The 18,801-nt window shown below is 41.4% G+C and overlaps 1 protein-coding gene across 18 annotated transcripts in view; it reads left to right on the top strand.

Annotated features, from left to right (window-relative positions):
• The window catches only part of epb41a (erythrocyte membrane protein band 4.1a), a 253,745-nt gene that overhangs the window by 51,764 nt on the left and 183,180 nt on the right, over window positions 1-18,801 (top strand). For all 18 annotated transcript variants that reach the window (XM_033641650.2, XM_033641615.2, XM_078176107.1 and 15 more), the window contains exon 2: window positions 10,209-10,525. In XM_033641650.2, coding sequence (XP_033497541.1) covers window positions 10,217-10,525 — 309 coding nt within the window. In that variant the 5' untranslated portion in view covers window positions 10,209-10,216. The remainder of the gene's footprint in view (window positions 1-10,208; window positions 10,526-18,801) is intronic.

Below are 18,801 nucleotides of genomic sequence, written 5' to 3'. Positions count from 1 at the left end.
TTGGCTGCTAGCATAATGTTACAAACCTGGACTGGACGTAAATGAACTAGCTGTGCTAGGGCAGTCAAACCCTGTACGTCTGAATATGATGCACTTTTGCAAGGTGTTTTGACAAATTACTTGCGTTGCCGCCACGCGCTGTGTCTGCATTACCTCTTGTAATGTAAAGCCACACTTTTGACCGTTTTGTTCTCTCCGCCATTGTTATCTATCTAAAGGTAAGCTACGAGCTTGAGTTGGTGTGTGCGCTGTCTTGTGTGCGTGTGTGTGTGTGTGTGTGTGTGTGTGTGTCACTGGAACAACAGCCCCGTCCCCTTCTCTCCACTCACACACAGCAGGCAGCCAGGGTGAGTGACACAGATCTCTCGTCCTCAGGGAGAAAAGCGAAAATTATGACACAATGACAGATAATTGACGGAGTTGGTGAGATAAATATGCAAGATAACGTTTATCTTGTAAAAAAAAAAAAAACGCGACTGCTCAAGTACCGATAGCAGAACTGTTAAGGTCAGAGCTTATCAATGCTGCGGTCTTGGAGAATGTAGCCCCGGGTCTCGTTCAATACCGGAGTTCGGTACCCATCCCTAGTCTCCAGCCTGCCGCTGTCCAGCAACCTCAAATCTGTAGGGTAGGGGAGGGGGAGGGGGAGGGGAAGGGGAGGGGGGGGGGTGGCGGACACGACACGCGGCAGTATTTTGAATTTGAGTGCAGTAACCGTTTTGGCCACATTCTTACATACAGTGCCTTTAACATGATACCACAAGGTGGCTACTTTGCAGTGGGCAATTTATAATTATTTAGTATTTTAACTTTGCAGCGTTGGTGGTGAAGGCAAATTAATCTGTCCACACGTTATTAAATCCTCTATTTTCCTCCAAGACTTTCCCTTTTTTGGATTTGGAATCCATAGCCTTGCTAGAGAGACTCCAGGCTAGCCATGCTACTTAAGTTCAGCAGCATTTAGAGAAAAAGGCACCAGGTGATAGATGCATGAGACACATTTTAGTTGATTTAACGTTAAAACATTTTTTAATTCGATGTATAGGCTACACATTTTTACAGTTGTAGAATGCAATAATCACTCTAGGCCTACAACAATAACAAATGAAAATCTGAATGTTAAAAAATAACTGTTAATCATTTCCACGTTATTTTATGTCAAAGCCACAGGGAGCTAATGGAGAGGGTCTAATGAACCACATGCGACTCCGGAGCCGCAGGTTGCCTACCCCTGGCCCAGAGTAATGTTATATATTGCATTCTACGACTGTAAAAACAGCCAGCAAGACACTACATCAAGGATAACTGTCTGTTATGTACTAAGAGTTTGTTCATTGTTAGCTATATAGGGGAGGTATTCTTTATAAGCCTTTTTGGCCTGACCATTCTTCTGATGGTGAGTCATATTGTTTCTTTATGTAGGGAAAATACCTTTTTGAGAATGTTTGCACTCGTAATAAAGTTTGAGGCACCACCCTCCTAATGAGGGAAGCGACAAATCAAATTAATAACTCCGTAAACCAATTATTAATTCGTCAGCACGCTTATAATGAATCAATCTCAATATCTGGGTTATGAATTCTCCATACAGTGATCTTAATTCCTGCTCAAAAGAAATATCCACAGACAGTGACCTGGCAATAAATGACAATGTATTTAAGCTGAATGGGTAACAACTGAATAAATGAATGAGGATAATATGAAATAACACAAAATCAACAGTATGTATGGATTAAACAAGAATTAACACTGTGAGTTATTTAATTTGGCAATAGCAAGAGAGTATGTGAAAATAAATTGGGAACACAGGGATGCGCAAAATATTTATCTAAGGAATCCTAAATTAAGATTAAGATAATTAAAGCTCCTATTGGACATCAGCTCTTACCACTGCCCAGCGGGTCACCTGTGAGGGAAATTCGTTACCTCTCTTCTTAGCAGCGAATCATGCAGACGTTTCTCCTGGGGCCCCGAACTGTCACTTTGCAACTCCCAGACTTTCCAGCAGAATGAAACTGGCTGCTGCACTGTGGTGGGGGGATCGGTTGAGCCTGTGACGTCCTGTGGGTGCCCCCAACGTCAGTTTCCTTACACTGCAAAAAGCCTTTGGGTTTGGCACAAGAACCACTGTGGAAATATCCCCCGAGCCCACTTGTTTTTATCTGGCCAAAAGGGGGGCGGGTTTACTAAGACAATCTTCTTAGTTGTAAAATAGGCTTATTACTTTATTTTAAAAGAAATTTAATGCTTTTTATTAAATGAGATCATATACTTTTACATGTTACGTGTGATATGCACATATTCTTCTCATTATGGTCAAAATTGGTTTTTAACATCCAATTAAAATGAATACGATCATTATGCCTTGTGTATCAGCAGTACTCGTATAAACTGTTTCAAATACACACACTCTAGACTAACCTATAGTTGCAACCTATAAAGAAAAACAAAGTGAGGAAGCACATATTCATGAAAACATGTTGATTAATAAATCCAACTATATTTTAACTCCAAATATATAATAATGGACTCCTTATAGGAACCCACTTTAACTCCGCCACAAGATGGCAGTGTGGCTCCATGTTAAATGAGGTGTTCTGTCCTTGATGCGTGCTATGCATGTATGACAGGCAGCTAAACGCTTCACTTCAATCAGGACTCTGCATGTAGTTTGACAGGTTTATTGACGAAGCAAAGTGTGAAACTAAAGAGAAAAATAGACAAACAATAATCAAATCATGAATATCATATGTCCATAAATGTATAAAGCATAAATAAACAACACCACGTAGCACAGATGCACTATATTAGCTGAAAATAGCATAGCTAATGACAACAATATGCTAGAAAGAAACGTAAATGATGTGAGCTACTAAAGAGCATACAATTTAAATTTACCACTTAAACGTAGCACATGAGAGTAAATAAACATATCAATAATATATACCGACGATGCAACCTCAAACAAGATGTATGCCGAAGCGGGCGATAAACACTGTGAGCTGCCAAAACATCTTGACTACGTGACCTAGTTCTCACTTCCTTAATAAAGTTTTCAATTCAAAATAAACAAAACATAGACTGCTGAACTAAAATCGACCAGTAGGTGGCGGTATTGCGCCTTTAACTTTCTCTTCTCTGTAAAATACAATGAAATGAATGAAAGTAGATACATGAAATGATCTTTTTAAACTCAACACATTGATTATAATGAACTAAAACAGAACATGAGGGATTAAAATCTTAATTTCGTAATTCCCTTAATTTTTGCCTTACGGAAATATGAAAAACATCATTCAACTAACAACTACTAACAACTATAATTTCACTTCCAACAGACATTTCAATTTTGTCACACAGAAACATTTGGTAAGAGAGGGGAGGGCGTGATTTCCGCAGGGCAATGCGAATGGACAGGATGTGGTTGAGAAAAGAAGCATTGTCTCGCAACAACCAGTGGGTCGTTCATCACAGCGTTTTGCCCCAAGGCTGGATACTTTAAGATGGCATCTGAAACTTGAGGGATCCCAAGTGACTTTTTACCTCCTTTTGGTCTAAGGATGGCTGAAAGAAGCGTTTGTCCAGTCTGGGGTAATAGGGTTGAGTCCTAAACATTTGACCCCGGGTGGTCTTGTGGGTCTTGTTCATTGATAATACTGGTTCAAAAAAGGCTGTTCCTCTACATTTATTTGACTCCGCTTTAAGGTGGGAATGATGCTGATCATGATATAAGGTGGTTTGTCAACATGACCACTGGGTTGGGCTAATGTTAGCTATATTAGCTGCAACATAATAGCATTTAACGTACCATTATGAGCATCTCGCATTGTTGATGTGGTCTGACAACTTGATGGAGACAGCTGTAGAGCACGTTTGGTGTGGAAAAGTGTTTTGTGTGGTTAGTCAGGTGTGGTAACCTGACATTGAATGTAACATTAGTCAAATTCAGGTAGCCCTTCAGTCTCATTTTAGCTGCCATCATCTGACCCCAGGGGAACAGGTCTTCCCACTTTTTTGGTCTTATCGGCTCAAAGAGCAAAGGCAAATGTTTTTTATTTAACCTTTGTGGTTTTGTATATCTGATCAAAACTCTCAAACTCTGTTGTTTTAATATGTAACTAGTCTGAAGTACGGTGTTGTGCTCAGTGCTCCTGTCGAAAGGTGGCTGCTGGCGAAAATGTGAAGCATTATCTAGTTTTCTAGTTTGATTGCAGTGTCATATCTTGCTCAGGGTAAAAATCAGACAAACCACATTCATATTGTTTAGTATTTCATGTCCACTTTAAGAACGTCTCATAGTTGTGGTGATTCAAAGTTGAACAGAGAAATCAGCTTGGCTAAAAACCAGAAGCTGTCAGGTCCCCAGAAAGTGTGCTGGGCTTTGAAGCCAAATTTTGTAGTGGCCAAACACTTTTTTGAGCATCACAGCCCATGCAAAATGGCTCGTTTCACTCAGAATTTGATCCATTCAGTCTGGTAACTTTTCCAACTCCTGTTCTAACTCCTGTTCCAACTCCTTTCATATCCATGTGTTGAGCATTTCTTAAAAAAGTAAGTAAGTCCTGAAAATGTAAGTAAGTTAAAATCTATAGCATAAAATTAAAATGTTACACCTTGCTCACTCACACAGTTGGGTTCAAAATATTCTCTGTTATAGTTTTCTTCAACTTAACATTGTTGCTTACATTAGAATCAGTGTTATTGTTCCCAAGTGCCAGACTGCGTGTTTTGGCCTCTAACTGGGGGGAATTGTACCAATATAATAAATGAAATAATATAGCAGTAAATATATCCTTTATTTAGACAAGATGGTACCAGTGTGTATGGCTAGCCCTCTGTCACTGTTGGTTTTGTTTATTATTTTGTTGTTTCTGACCCTTGGCATTCAAGGGATAAAGTCTCTACTGGTGTACGATTGCCAAACGCTGTTGGACCTTCGACTTTCGGTCAAAGATCCAGTTACATTTAATCATGGTGGACAGAAATCCTTGCCCCTGGTCCTGGCGGACATCCCTACTCACCTCTACCGGGAAGTCCAGCTTTTATCATTTAAGGCGGTTGGCAAAAGTCAAACCTATTCTTGCCAGGGAGCAATTCGAAAGTAGTCGATGCCTCTATTTTGTCTCTGGTAGCTGGTTCAAAATGCTGCTGCACGACTTTTAACTGGAACACAAAGGAGAGAGCACATAACACCCATTCTGGCTTCACTCCACTGGCTGCCTGTGCATTTTATAGTTAAAGAGGCAACAGATAGGATTTTTTTTTTAGCTTGGCACCACCTAGTGTCAGCGGTGTTGCTCGCACTGTCGCAACAACCAAATTTATAATCAATAAAATGTAGGCTGTAAAGCCACCAGTATACCTCTATGTAAAATGAGAAGGTGTGTGGACAGTCTACTAAATAAATGAGTAAAGAGACCGAGCAACAATTATCAGATTTATCTGAAGAAAAAACAAATAGTAATGCAAATAATTATACCAGAATGCACAGTACCAGTACAACCACCTCACAGTAAATTATACCAATGTGTACAGTATTAGTACAAACAACAATTGACATGTAAGGGATAATGTATAGTGAGCCGGTGACTGTTGAAAAATAACTCTCAACAGGGGAATGGAACCCTGATGCGCAGCAGTTATTTTTCAACAGTCACCGGCTCACTATACATTATCCCACTTAGAACATGGCTTACTACTAAAACATTCAAATGTTACAACTGGCATCAATATTATTAAATTGCTGGCAGAGTGTATTGACAGAGGAGAGGCGTTCACCAGACAAACAGAGCAGAGGAGAGGATTTTACTCCACTTCTCCCGGTCGGAGATGCTGGGTGCCCAGTAGCTGCGAAGGCTGCCCTCACATGGGGCCAGTTGGAGTTCAAATTGAGAGGGAAACAAAGTCCAGTGTTCACTTTAGCTGGGCGATGTCCGTCCATAGCTGCCTCCGTGAGAAGAGAACGGAGGGGGGGGGGGGGGGCTATCACTGTCCGAGGGCTGCTGTAGAATGGCAATGAGGATGTCAGCTGACCAACACTTGCTAACCGGTCCCTGGTTGCGGCGATTTGCGATGCTGGCCAGCTAGGAATTAACTAGCAGCCAGTACAGTACAGTCCTCTCTCGTCTAGCTAACATTTAGCCGTGTTACTTACTGATACATTAGAAAGAAAGCTAGCTGGACATCGGTTTTGAAGCCTCTTTGGTCACAGAGCTCCCTCCATCTCTTGAACGCCTGACTAAGGTTTACTCTTGTTTTTCCTCTTCTTCTCTTCTTTGCCTCCTCAGACAGAGGAGCTTGTTTTCTTTTGCTAGGGCGTTTTTCACTTGTTTACAAACTTTGTCCGTCTGCCATTGTGGTCGTGACTCAACCATCTCATGCCCAGCTCCTCGTAAGGACCAGCTCCAGTCCCTGATTGGCTGACCGACCAGTTTCGCAATACATGGCACGTTTCCTGCCGTAAAGCAGATTTTTTCCGCGAAATTTCGGCACCAGTGGCAGAAGCTTATTACAAAGATTGCAAAGCCACTAAGTAACCTATGTAAACGCTAATACTCTGATTTTACTGTGGTCACTACCCTGTGCAATAACAGGTAAAAGTAGCACGCACATCCCAAAAAACTTAATGCTGGGTGCTGGACCAAAAGGTAAGTATGGAATAAAAGATAAAGTCCGCACACCAGAAGCTGCTCCTTGAACAATTTATTCATGTGTTACGTTTCGGGCCCCTGCCCTTCATCAGACATGAAGTGAATGTGAATACACCTCCATTTATACACACACAACCCCTTAGGGTCACCTGACACAATCAGGTCATAAACCACAGGTGTGAGAACAATAATAATAATTATCAAACAGAAAAATATATATTTCTGATTGATGAGAAACAATCTTTAAATGCAGTACAATGCAACAATGCTAGAATACCACTTTACAAAGATTCTATAAGAAAATCTTTAAGAAGGTTCTATAAGAAAATCTTATATAAGGCCTGCAGTGCAAATATAAATATAAACAAATCCCACACACTTTAAATATCACATAAAGAGAAACCTCAGGTGAAGACCATCATAAATTTATGCGATATCAAAAGGGAAAAAAAATGTTCTGTAGAGGCATCTCTAATAAATATCAAACACAGCGCTATGGCAAGTGCAGACAATATGAGAAACATGGCTCACACAGTAGTAGCAGAAAGCAATCAAAACCAACATCATACCAGGTACTGAGGGAACAATGTAAACACAAATGACAAGTTCCTAGACCCATAGAAATGAAGCGCACGGACCACACACATTATAAAAAAGGCCTCAAGTCAAAATCAACATTAAGCCCTTTGGGAGCCAAAGTGTCCAGGGTATATATCCAAAAAGCTTCTCTTTTAAGTACGACAGAGTTAATGTCGCCACCATGTGAGGGCTGTTTAACTAGTTCTATACCTATGTATCTGAGAGAGGAGACATTATGCGAGGCTTGTGTGAAGTGCACTGCCACTGGACTTCTGGTGTCGTGGTTTCTAATGTTAGATCTATGTTCTGAGATTCTAGTTTTTAGTGGTCTGGTGGTTTTACCAACATACGCCAGGCCGCACGGACACTTAAGCAAATAAATAACATTTTTGGTATTGCAGGAAATAACACCCTTGATGTTAAAAGACTTGCCATTCCGTGGATGATTGAAAGTAGAGGTTTTGTGTGTGAAATTACACTGGGTACAGTTGCCACATCTGTAATTCCCAGAGGGGACAGACTGTAAGAAGTGTGGTGGAGTCACAGGCGGCTGATATGCTCTCACTAACATGTTTCTAAGGTTTGGAGGTCTCTTGAACATAACTCGAGGAGGTGTGGAGAAACATTTAAGTGAAGGATCAGAATTGATGATGTGCCAATGTTTTTGAATGATGTTTTGAAGTTCTCTACCAAGAGGTGAGTACTGGATCACACAGTTAACCTTAGGCTCAGTTGCTGTAGAACTAACATTGTTCAGACACTCAGATTGGGAAACAGAGTCAAAGCGGCTGCGAGCTTGTGCCACCCATTCATGTTTATATTGTCTGTCTTGAAAACGTTTTTCCAGGTCAGAGGCTTGAGCATGATAATCCACATCCGAGCTGCAAATGCGGCGGATACAATTAAACTGAGAGACAGGTAAACTCCTTATGAGCGGGATGGGATGAAACGATTGTCCATGAAGAATAGAGTTGCTGTCAGTACTTTTGCGGTAGAGGTTGGTGCCCAGTCTATTGGAGTCTCTATACAGCAGGATATCTAAAAAGTTCATCTTATGTTTGTCGTATTCTATGGTAAATTTCAAATGGTGACTGCTGGTGTTGATAAAGCTGTGGAACTCCTTGAGTTGGGCCTCAGTGCCTGTCCAAATGAAAAAAATGTCATCAAGTTGGAGATCAATGGCAGGAATGGGTTGCGGTGGTGATTAAAAATGACTTCCTTTTCAAAGAGTCCACAGTATAGAGAGGCAAAACCCGGAGCCATCTTGGCTCCCATGCAATTCAGAACCAAATAGAAAAAAGTTAGATGTAAGTATAATTTCTATGAGGTCCACAATACAGCGAGCGCTAGGGGTGCAGTCGGTGCGCAGGTTTAGAAAGAGTTCAGCTGCCTGGAGACCCCCCTCAAAGGGTACATTTGTGTATAAAGACTCAATGTCCATGGTAACAAAAAAACAGTGATCATTATTCATTATTCATTACTCAGCATAATCCAGCAGAGGTAAAAAAAAGTTGCAGATATCAGGTGTCTCCTAGCCTGAAGGCAGAAGTTAGATTTATTTCTAAAATTAGAAAATATGGAACTGGGTGTTGAGATTCACATAAGGAACCTGATGAAGCAAAATGTTCATTGAAACAATTGAGAATGGCTGATTTATCTGTTACAGCCCGTGAATGTTTTACAATGCAGGCTGGCAATTCGTTTGTGGCTACATTTCTGTACAAGGATTTTATTACTTTCCAAAATTTCTTAGGGTCATTAAGGTTGCTAGCAGTTTTAGAAAGATAAAACTCAGATTTGGCCTTTTTTGTGAGAGAGGTAAAATGATTTTGGAGCTGTTTAAAAATCAAGCAGTCAGCCTGGGATTTGTATTTTCTAGTCTTAGCCCAGGCAACATCCCTTTCCTTTAGTAAATTGGACAACTGGGGGGAAAACCATGGACTGTTTTGGCCTTTCACTCTAAATTTGTGGAAAGGAGCATGTTTATCTATGTTTTTAATTAAAGCATCATGAAAATATTTCCAGGCCATTTCTACATCATTAATAAGAGAGATTTGTTCCAATCAAAGGCCCACAGATCGTAGAGGAAAAGCTTGCTCACAAAAGTGCTTAAAATCCCTTTTAATAACAATATGAGATCTTGATTTAGGGAGCTTGGCTTGTCTGACAGCAGCAATGACACAGCGATCACTAATATCATTTGCAAAAATACCTATATCTGAATATTTATGAGGAGCAGTTGTTAAAAATTCATCTAGAAGAGATGATTTCTCTGGGCAGTTGAACCATTAATAAGTTGTGTAAGGTTAAATGAGTCACAGGTAGATTTAAAGCTGTCAGAAACGATAGACAGCCAGTCCCAGTTAAAATCTCCAGTCAGGAGAATCTCATTAAAATCAAAGGATGACAATTGCTTACGCAGTGATAACAAAGCCTCACTGCTTGCTGACGGTGGTCTATAACAACCTAAAAATGACCTCTAAGAGGTTCCAATTTCAAGGCAAGAAATTCAAATTGCCTGTTGAGTGATACTGATGATAGAATGGTAGCATGAAATTTGTTTTTATATATATATGGCAATGCCACCACCTTTTCTGGGATGGTCACAACGGAAAACATTATAACCCTTAATTGCATTGTCTTTGTCTGTACTAGATTTGCTTAACCAAGTCTCCGACAAGACAAGAATGTTGTGAGTGTCAGTGGATTTTGCCCAGATTTTCACTTGATCCAGTTTAGGAAGCAGACTTCTGACATTAAGGTGAATAATACCAAGCCCAGATCAGGCTTTAAAATCACAAGGGGTATTCAAGCAGTTAAAATTAAAATCAAAATCAGGGCCAGGGTTAAGTTGAACATTTCCTAATAGTAAAAGCAAGAGTATAATAAAACATTTCCTTTTGAATAAATTCTGGATTAGCATATAAACAGGGTTGTTTCTGTTTTTTTTTTCAAAACTTGATTCTGTCGTCTTCACAGCTGTTGCCATGACAACAGACGAGGCGGAGAGTCACCAGAAGAAGCCGAGGCAGCAGGAGGAAGCTGGCCAGGACCCCAGGCCACCCTCACCGGAGGAGGAGCACCTCCGGCCTCGCAACCGCAACTCTGCCAGCCGTGGCCTTTCTCGCCTCTTCTCCTCCTTTTTAAAGAGACGCTCACAGTGTGAGAGTGAGGCGGGAGAGAAGGAGGACAAGGAAGAAGAAGCTAAAGCCCCCATTGCAGACCCAGAACCTGAACTGAGGACCGAGGGAGAGGTCGCTTTGGATCAGCACTCAGTGAGCAGTGCTGAGGCTCAGGTCAGGCTTCCATGCTGTGTGTCTGTGTCTACAGGACATCTGAAGCCCTCTTCAGACATTATCTGTTCAATTACTGACTTATCATTCAGATATAGGTGACTTTTACATTAGTGTTCCTTACAGTTTCATTCAAACATGAGGGAAAGAAAGAGAGCAGTGGTGAATTAAAATAGTTTTCTGTTCTCCCACAATCAGCATCATCGATAAATTTTGAAACAGATTTTTTTTGTTGTTGCCCTAGTGACAGTCAAAAACACGAAGGAGGCTTGCACCCTCCTCTCACAGTCAATCCCCTCATACATTTTTACATCAATTTCAAAATTTGGTGTTAGAGAACAAGCATTGAATGACAGGATGTTTAAGTTGGAACTAGTTTACTTTGTATTTGCTCACAGACTGTATGTACTGTAGAGGGTTTCATCAATACAGTCTGCATGAATGAAAATTCAAGATATAAGAAGAAATTGTTGGTCAGAACATCAGAGTTTTTAAACCTCTTTTGTATGTAACACAATAGTTTTTATAGACCTAATATGGTCTGAGAAGAATCTCCTCAACAACCTGACATTGGCTCTTCCTCAGTGTTTCCTAGTTTATTGAACTGATTTTATTGAGGACTGAGATAATACATTTATAACAGTAATCTTAGGAGGCTTTCTCTGCTACCATGGGGGGTTAGGGTTAGGGTTACAGACTACATGTTTCTTCTGGTCATGAATGTCAGACAGAAATACACCGGATGGCCAACAACAAGCACACACTCTGGGAAGAAGCAAGAAGTTACCCATATCCTCTGGCAGCAATCACGGGTTTAAGCCCTTTCTTGGCCAGCTGAGGCTCTGCTGCCCAAAATTAAAGCCGCAAGCAGCAGCAAGTAGTTTCACAAAGCTGAGAAAAATCACTTCTGCTGCTGTAAGGCGCATTTCACACAGGATAGTCGGGGGACTCGGGGTTCATTTGCTGAAAAATTTCACACCTTCATTTGGTTCGATTCACTTTCACACTGCATTTTTTGAAGCGGACCAAACAGCCTGGACAACTTCATGCAATTACAACAGCTGCTCGTTTGGGGCGGTATTGCCCAAAACGACCACTGACAAGGAAGAAAAAAAGCATGAGGAAGAAGAAAACCCGGCTCATTGATTAGCCAGGACTGAAAACGGAAATCCATCCCCTTCAGCTGGCTTGGTCACCACAAAAACAATGGAGCAACACCAAATTTATGCAGTCTTGGGGTAAGCACCTGCACCTCCTCACTACTCCATGTCTGCCCACGAGACATTTTCCAACATTTTCTTTTTTTACCTCTGCACTTTTCCCGCTTCGCGCTGTTGGCTTTTTTTTTTCTACCCAAAATGCACTGTGCTCTACATCACTGCCTCTCTTTGGTTCACTTCCTCTGTTTGGTTCGCTGGATAGTCCGTTTGCATTTCCCACTGTAAGTGGACTGCAGCAGGGTTCACTTGCAAGTGAACCGTGACCCCCAGTTTTCAAGCGGACCAGGGTGTGCTCGTTTGGTCCGCACCAGAGTTCGAATGAGCGTTCACACCACTCCAAATGAACCGAGCCAGTGTGAATGCATCCTTAGTTTTTTCCTTTTTTATCTTTTAATTGAATCAATCAATCAATCAACATTTATTTCTATAGCCCTTTACAAAACCCAAAGGTACCCAAAGTGCTTGACAACAGTGTCAGATAACAATAAAAGTACATGAAGTACCACACACACACACACCAACAATAAGGCAATACAGAAAAGAAAAACAATGGAAAGTGCGACAGTGCTACAGGGCATTAAAAGCCTTTCAACATAGATAAAATACATAAAAAAAAGAAAAAAAAAAAGAATAGCCCTAGTCGGGATTAAAAGCAATTCTAAAAAGGTAGGGCTTCAGCTTCGATTTAAAAAGGCCCATTTTTAACCAGGTAATCGACATTCCGTTGAGATCAACAATCTCATTTTCAAGGGAGACCTGGCCAAGACAGCAGCATACAAAAAAGTTACATGTAGAAATATTACAACACCTATGAACGATGACAAGAACCAAACCAATGGATTAATTCATCCTTGTACTTATAAGAGCTTTGATATCAGGCAGAGAGACCAATATACAGTACAGGCCAAAAGTTTGGACACACCTTCTCATTCAATGCGTTTTCTTTATTTTCATGACTATTTACATTGTAGATTCTCACTGAAGGCATCAAAACTATGAATGAACACATGTGGAGTTATGTACTTAACAAAAAAAGGTGAAATAACTGAAAACATGTTTTATATTCTAGTTTCTTCAAAATAGCCACTCTTTGCTCTGATTACTGCTTTGCACACTCTTGGCATTCTCTCGATGAGCTTCAAGAGGTAGTCACCTGAAATGGTTTTCCAACAGTCTTGAAGGAGTTCCCAGAGGTGTTTAGCACTTGTTGGCCCCTTTGCCTTCACTCTGCGGTCCAGCTCACCCCAAACCATCTCGATTGGGTTCAGGTCCGGTGACTGTGGAGGCCAGGTCATCTGCCGCAGCACTCCATCACTCTCCTTCTTGGTCAAATAGCCCTTACACAGCCTGGAGGTGTGTTTGGGGTCATTGTCCTGTTGAAAAATAAATGATCGTCCAACTAAACGCAAACCGGATGGGATGGCATGTCGCTGCAGGATGCTGTGGTAGCCATGCTGGTTCAGTGTGCCTTCAATTTTGAATAAATCCCCAACAGTGTCACCAGCAAAACACCCCCACACCATCACACCTCCTCCTCCATGCTTCACAGTGGGAACCAGGCATGTGGAATCCATCCGTTCACCTTTTCTGCGTCTCACAAAGACACGGCGGTTGGAACCAAAGATCTCAAATTTGGACTCATCAGACCAAAGCACAGATTTCCACTGGTCTAATGTCCATTCCTTGTGTTTCTTGGCCCAAACAAATCTCTTCTGCTTGTTGCCTCTCCTTAGCAGTGGTTTCCTAGCAGCTATTTGACCATGAAGGCCTGATTCGCGCAGTCTCCTCTTAACAGTTGTTCTAGAGATGGGTCTGCTGCTAGAACTCTGTGTGGCATTCATCTTGTCTCTGATCTGAGCTGCTGTTAACTTGCGATTTCTGAGGCTGGTGACTCGGATGAACTTATCCTCAGAAGCAGAGGTGACTCTTGGTCTTCCTTTCCTGGGTCGGTCCTCATGTGTGCCAGTTTCGTTGTAGCGCTTGATGGTTTTTGCGACTCCACTTGGGGACACATTTAAAGTTTTTGCAATTTTCTGGACTGACAGACCTTCATTTCTTAAAGTAATGATGGCCACTCATTTTTCTTTAGTTAGCTGATTGGTTCTTGCCATAATATGAATTTTAACAGTTGTCCAATAGGGCTGTCGGCTGTGTATTAACCTGACTTCTGCACAACACAACTGATGGTCCCAACCCCATTAATAAAGCAAGAAATTCCACTAATTAACCCTGATAAGGCACACCTGTGAAGTGGAAACCATTTCAGGTGACTACCTCTTGAAGCTCATGGAGAGAATGCCAAGAGTGTGCAAAGCAGTAATCAGAGCAAAGGGTGGCTATTTTGAAGAAACTAGAATATAAAACATGTTTTCAGTTATTTCACCTTTTTTTGTTAAGTACATAACTCTACATGTGTTCATTCATAGTTTTGATGCCTTCAGTGAGAATCTACAATGTAAATAGTCATGAAAATAAAGAAAATGCATTGAATGAGAAGGTGTGTCCAAACTTTTGGCCTGTACTGTATGTAGTTTCAATTCTTTTTGAAAGTTATTCCAAGTGAAAGGAGCAGTGCACACAAAAGCTTTCTTTCCCAGCTCAGTCTGACCACTGGGAACAGACAATAAGACTAAGTCTTGAGATCAGACTACAGCTACAATTAGATCTCTGTTCAGTCAAAGTACAAATTGAAGTTTGGGGGGGGGGGGGGGGGGGGGACGACTTGTTTCTGAGTTAAAACCCTATTTTCAGCCTCAGCTTTTAAGGTTATCAGCCTGAGGTTTAAAAGATATTTGTAAGAAGTGACAACCTCTGACTTCTTTCCCTGTGCAGTAATAACATTAGGGGTGTTCAATCAATGAATCAGGCAATTTTATTTATGAAGCCCAATATCACAAATCACAATTTGTCTCAGAGGGCTTTACAGCATACGACATCCCTCTGTCCTTTGGACCCTCACGGCGGATATGGAAAAACTCCCCCCAAAAAACCCTTTGAGAGGGAAAAAAAATGGTAGAAACCTCAGGAAGAGCAACTGAGGAGGGATCCCTCTTCCAGGACAGACAGAGGTGCAATAGATGTCATACAAAACAGATCAACATAATAAATTAACAGTAATCCGTATGACACAATAAGACAGAAAGAGAGACACAGAGACACAGAGAGAGAGAGAGAGAAATTGAGACAGAGAGAGAGACCGAGAGAGACAAAGCCAGAGAGAGATGAAGGGCAGACAGTAATGACAATAACAACATTAATTTTAGTAATAATATTATGATAACGGTAATTGTGGTACAATATGTTGTAAGTATATATGATAGTATATATATGTGACAATAATAATCACATGTGTACAATAACAGTAGAAGTATGACTAATTATAACATTCAGTAGTAGGAGGCATCAGGCAGGATCACGGCAGTGGCACAACCACGACACACCATCCAGGTGTAGCTGCGGTAAGTGTTAACCTGCGAGACAGTGGAGCACAAAGGCTCCGGAGAAGAAGCTGAGTTAGTGACATGCAGTAAAGCAGAGTAAGCGATATGCAGTAACAGGATGTGAATGTTAGCAAGTGAAGAAGAACCAAATATTCAGAAACTAAGGAGAGAGAGAGAAGGAGAAAAGGGGCTAGGTGTATTATAAGAGACTAGGCCTATGTCAACCTAACGAGGGGCTGGACCAAGACAAGCCTGAGCCAAACCTATCTAAAAGCTTTATCAACAAGGAAAGTTCTAGGTCTCGTCTTAAATGTGGAGACGGTGTCTGCATCCCGGACCGAAACAGGAAGATGATTCCACAGAAGAGGAGCCTGATAGCTGTAGGCTCTGGCTCCCGCTCTACTTTTGGAGACTTCAGGAACCATGAGTAACCCTGCATTCTCAGAGCGCAACGTTCTGGTGGGAAAATAGGGCACTATGAGCTCTCTAAGATATGACGTAGTCTGACCATTGAGAGCTTTGTAAGTTATGAGAAGGATTTTAAATTCAATTCTGGATTTTACAGAGAGCCAGTGCGGAAAAGCTAAAACAGGAGAAATATGATCTTGTTTCTTAGCTCCCGTCAGTACACGTGCCACCATGTTCTGGATCAGCTAGAGAGTTTTTAAAGACTTATTAGAGCTACCTGATAATAAGGAATTGCAGTAATCCAGCGGAGAGGTAACAAAAGCGTGGACCAATTTTTCTGCATCTTTTTGGGTCAGAATAGTCCTAATTTTTGCAATATTGCGCAGATGAAAGAATGCAGTCCGTGAGGTTTGTTGTATATGGGAGTTAAAAGACAAATTGTAATCAAATATTACTCCAAGGTTTCTTACGGTAGTGCTAGAGGCCAGAGCAATGCCATCTAGAGAAACTATTTCATCAGATAAAGAGTTTCTGAGGTGTTTGGGGCCAAGAACAATAACTTCAGTTTTGTCTGAATTTAACATAAGGAAATTGGAGCTCATCCAGGTTTTTATCTCTTTAAGGCATTTTTAAAGTTTAGTTAATCAATCCGTTTCTTCTAGCTTTAGATATAATTGTGTATCATCTGCATAACAATGGAAATTTACAGCGTGATTTCTAATGATGTTTCCTAAGGGAAGCGCATATAAAGTGAACAGAATTGGTCCAAGCACAGAACCTTGTGGAACTCCAAAACAAACTTTAGTATGTTAAGATGATTCATCATGAACATGAACGAACTGAAATCAATCAGATGAATAAGATTTTAACCAGCTCAATGCAGAACCTTTTAGGCCAATTAAATGTTCCAGTCTACCAGAATTTGATGGTCAGTTGTGTCAAATGCGGCACTAAGATCTAATAAAACAAGTACAGAGATGAGTCCTTTGTCTGAGGCAATCACAAGATCATGTAATTTTTACTAGTGCTGTCTCAGTGCTATGATGCACTCTAAATCCTTACTGAAATTCCTCAAATAAATTATTAGCATGGAGAAAATCACACAGCTGGTTTGCGACTACTTTCTCAAGGATATTTGAAAGAAAGATTAGATATGGGTCTATAATTAAATAACACCGAGCACCTTCTCTCCTCTCTCTCTCTCTCTCTCTCTCTCTCTCTCTCTCTCTCTCTCTCTCTCTCTCCTTTGCTAACACTCATGTCCTGTTACTGCATCTTGCTATCTCGGCTGTACTGCATGTCACTAACTCGGCTTCTTCTCCGGAGCCTTTGTGCTCCACTGTCTCGCAGGTTAACTTATATTGCAGCGGTGCTTGGATAGTGTGACGTGTGTGATTGTGCTGCTGCCGTGGTCCTGCCTGATGCCTCCTGCTGCTGTTATCATTAGTCATTAGGGCTGTGACGGTATGTATTTTTTCTCATAGCGGTGACAGAGTGACGTATCACCGCGATATGGCGAAACGATTTGGGAGTTATGCCCTTTCCCTATCATTTTCATATTGAGACAACATGATGGATGTCGTTGCCTACAGTAAAAGTGAACAAATAAACGTTACAGAAACCCTGAAGCTGGCATTTCTGCATGTGCATTTAAAATAAACATGTTTAAACATTAATTCAAAAAACGAGAGTCCGTTTTAGTCATTTTAGAAGAGGTTTGATACATGAACTATAGTGTGTTTATGTCCTGTGCGGAGAGATACACCGGCGAGCAACAGCTGCAGCTGGCTCTGGGACATGTACGCTAGGTCACTCGGTAAAAGCAAACAAAGACATGACACGTGCGATATTACTCACTTGACTGAAAGCTGTCCACCAGCTCCTGCAGGCCTGGGCGTTTTTTCCAGTTTAACTTAGTGATTGCTGCAAAGTTTTCACTCCTTGTGATGCACCCTCTGCGGCGGTTTTCCTCCTGATGATGTATCTCCCCAACGATGGTAGCACCGAATCCCATTCTGTGCAGCAAAATGATTCCACCTCCGTAGGAATATGTTAGCTAGCCCCGCAGATACACCACCAGTTCTCCCCTGACCTCCGTCTCCCCTCGGCCCGTTGCTGCTCCGCCGCTCCGGAATATTCAGCCTCTCTTCTCGGCCGCTCAGCATCCAACACCTGGGAGTTCCTCATCTGTATGCTCCGGCTCAAACAGGTATGGCTCAGGGTCTGTGTCCGCTACAAGAAACTCCTCAAAATTGCGTTCAAAGTCGTCCATTGCAGCTACTATAGTCCGGAGATATCGCTAGGGTAAATAAACAGCATCATGTTGTCTCAATATGAAAATGATAGCGAAAGGGCATAACTCCCAAATCGTCGGAGTATTCTTTTAACATTTGGCTTGGGAACCAGATCCGCTGCCATGATGAATCAGCTTTTTTTTTTCTTTTTCTTTTTTTTTTTTTTGGTGCAGTGATGACCCCTTCACCGCGGTAGGCATTACGTGACCGCGGTATTGCCGTGATGCGGTGATGCGGTTATTGTCACAGCCCTATTAGTCATACTTCTACTGTTACTACACATATGATTATTGCCACATATGTATACTATCATATATTAATATATACTTTCAACATATTCTACCACAATAGCCGTAATTAGAATTATATTATTATTACTTTAATTAATGTTGTAAGCTACTGTCATTACCGTCTGTCCTGCATCTCTCTCTGTCTCTGTCTCTCTTTCTGTCTCATTGTGTCATATGGATTACTGTTAATTTATCATGTTGATCTGTTCTGAATGACATCTATTGAACGTCTGTCCGTCCTGGAAGAGGGATCCCTCCTCAGTTGCTCTTCCTGAGGTTTCTACCATTTTTATCCCCGTTAAAGGTTTTTTTTGGGGGGAGTTTTTCCTTATCTGCTGCGAGGATCCAAAGGACAGAGGGATGTTGTATGCTGTAAAGCCCTGTGAGGCAAATTGTGATTTGTGATATTGGGCTTTATAAATAAAATTGATTGATTGATTGATAACTGGGGCCTCACAGCATGAGGGTTCCTGGTTTGATGCCGGGGCAGCGTGGGTTTTCTCCGGGTACTCCGACTTCCTCCCACAATCCAAAGACAAGCAGATTGGTGATAGGTTAATTGGTGACTCTAAATTGCCCATAGGTGTGAATGTGAGTGTGAATGGTTGTCTGTCTCTATGTGTCAGC

This window comes from Epinephelus lanceolatus, chromosome 16 (assembly GCF_041903045.1).
Source record: "Epinephelus lanceolatus isolate andai-2023 chromosome 16, ASM4190304v1, whole genome shotgun sequence".
Classification (NCBI taxonomy): domain Eukaryota; kingdom Metazoa; phylum Chordata; class Actinopteri; order Perciformes; family Serranidae; genus Epinephelus; species Epinephelus lanceolatus.
Note: the sequence above shows the minus strand (reverse complement) of the source record. Positions and strands in the feature narration are given on the sequence as shown.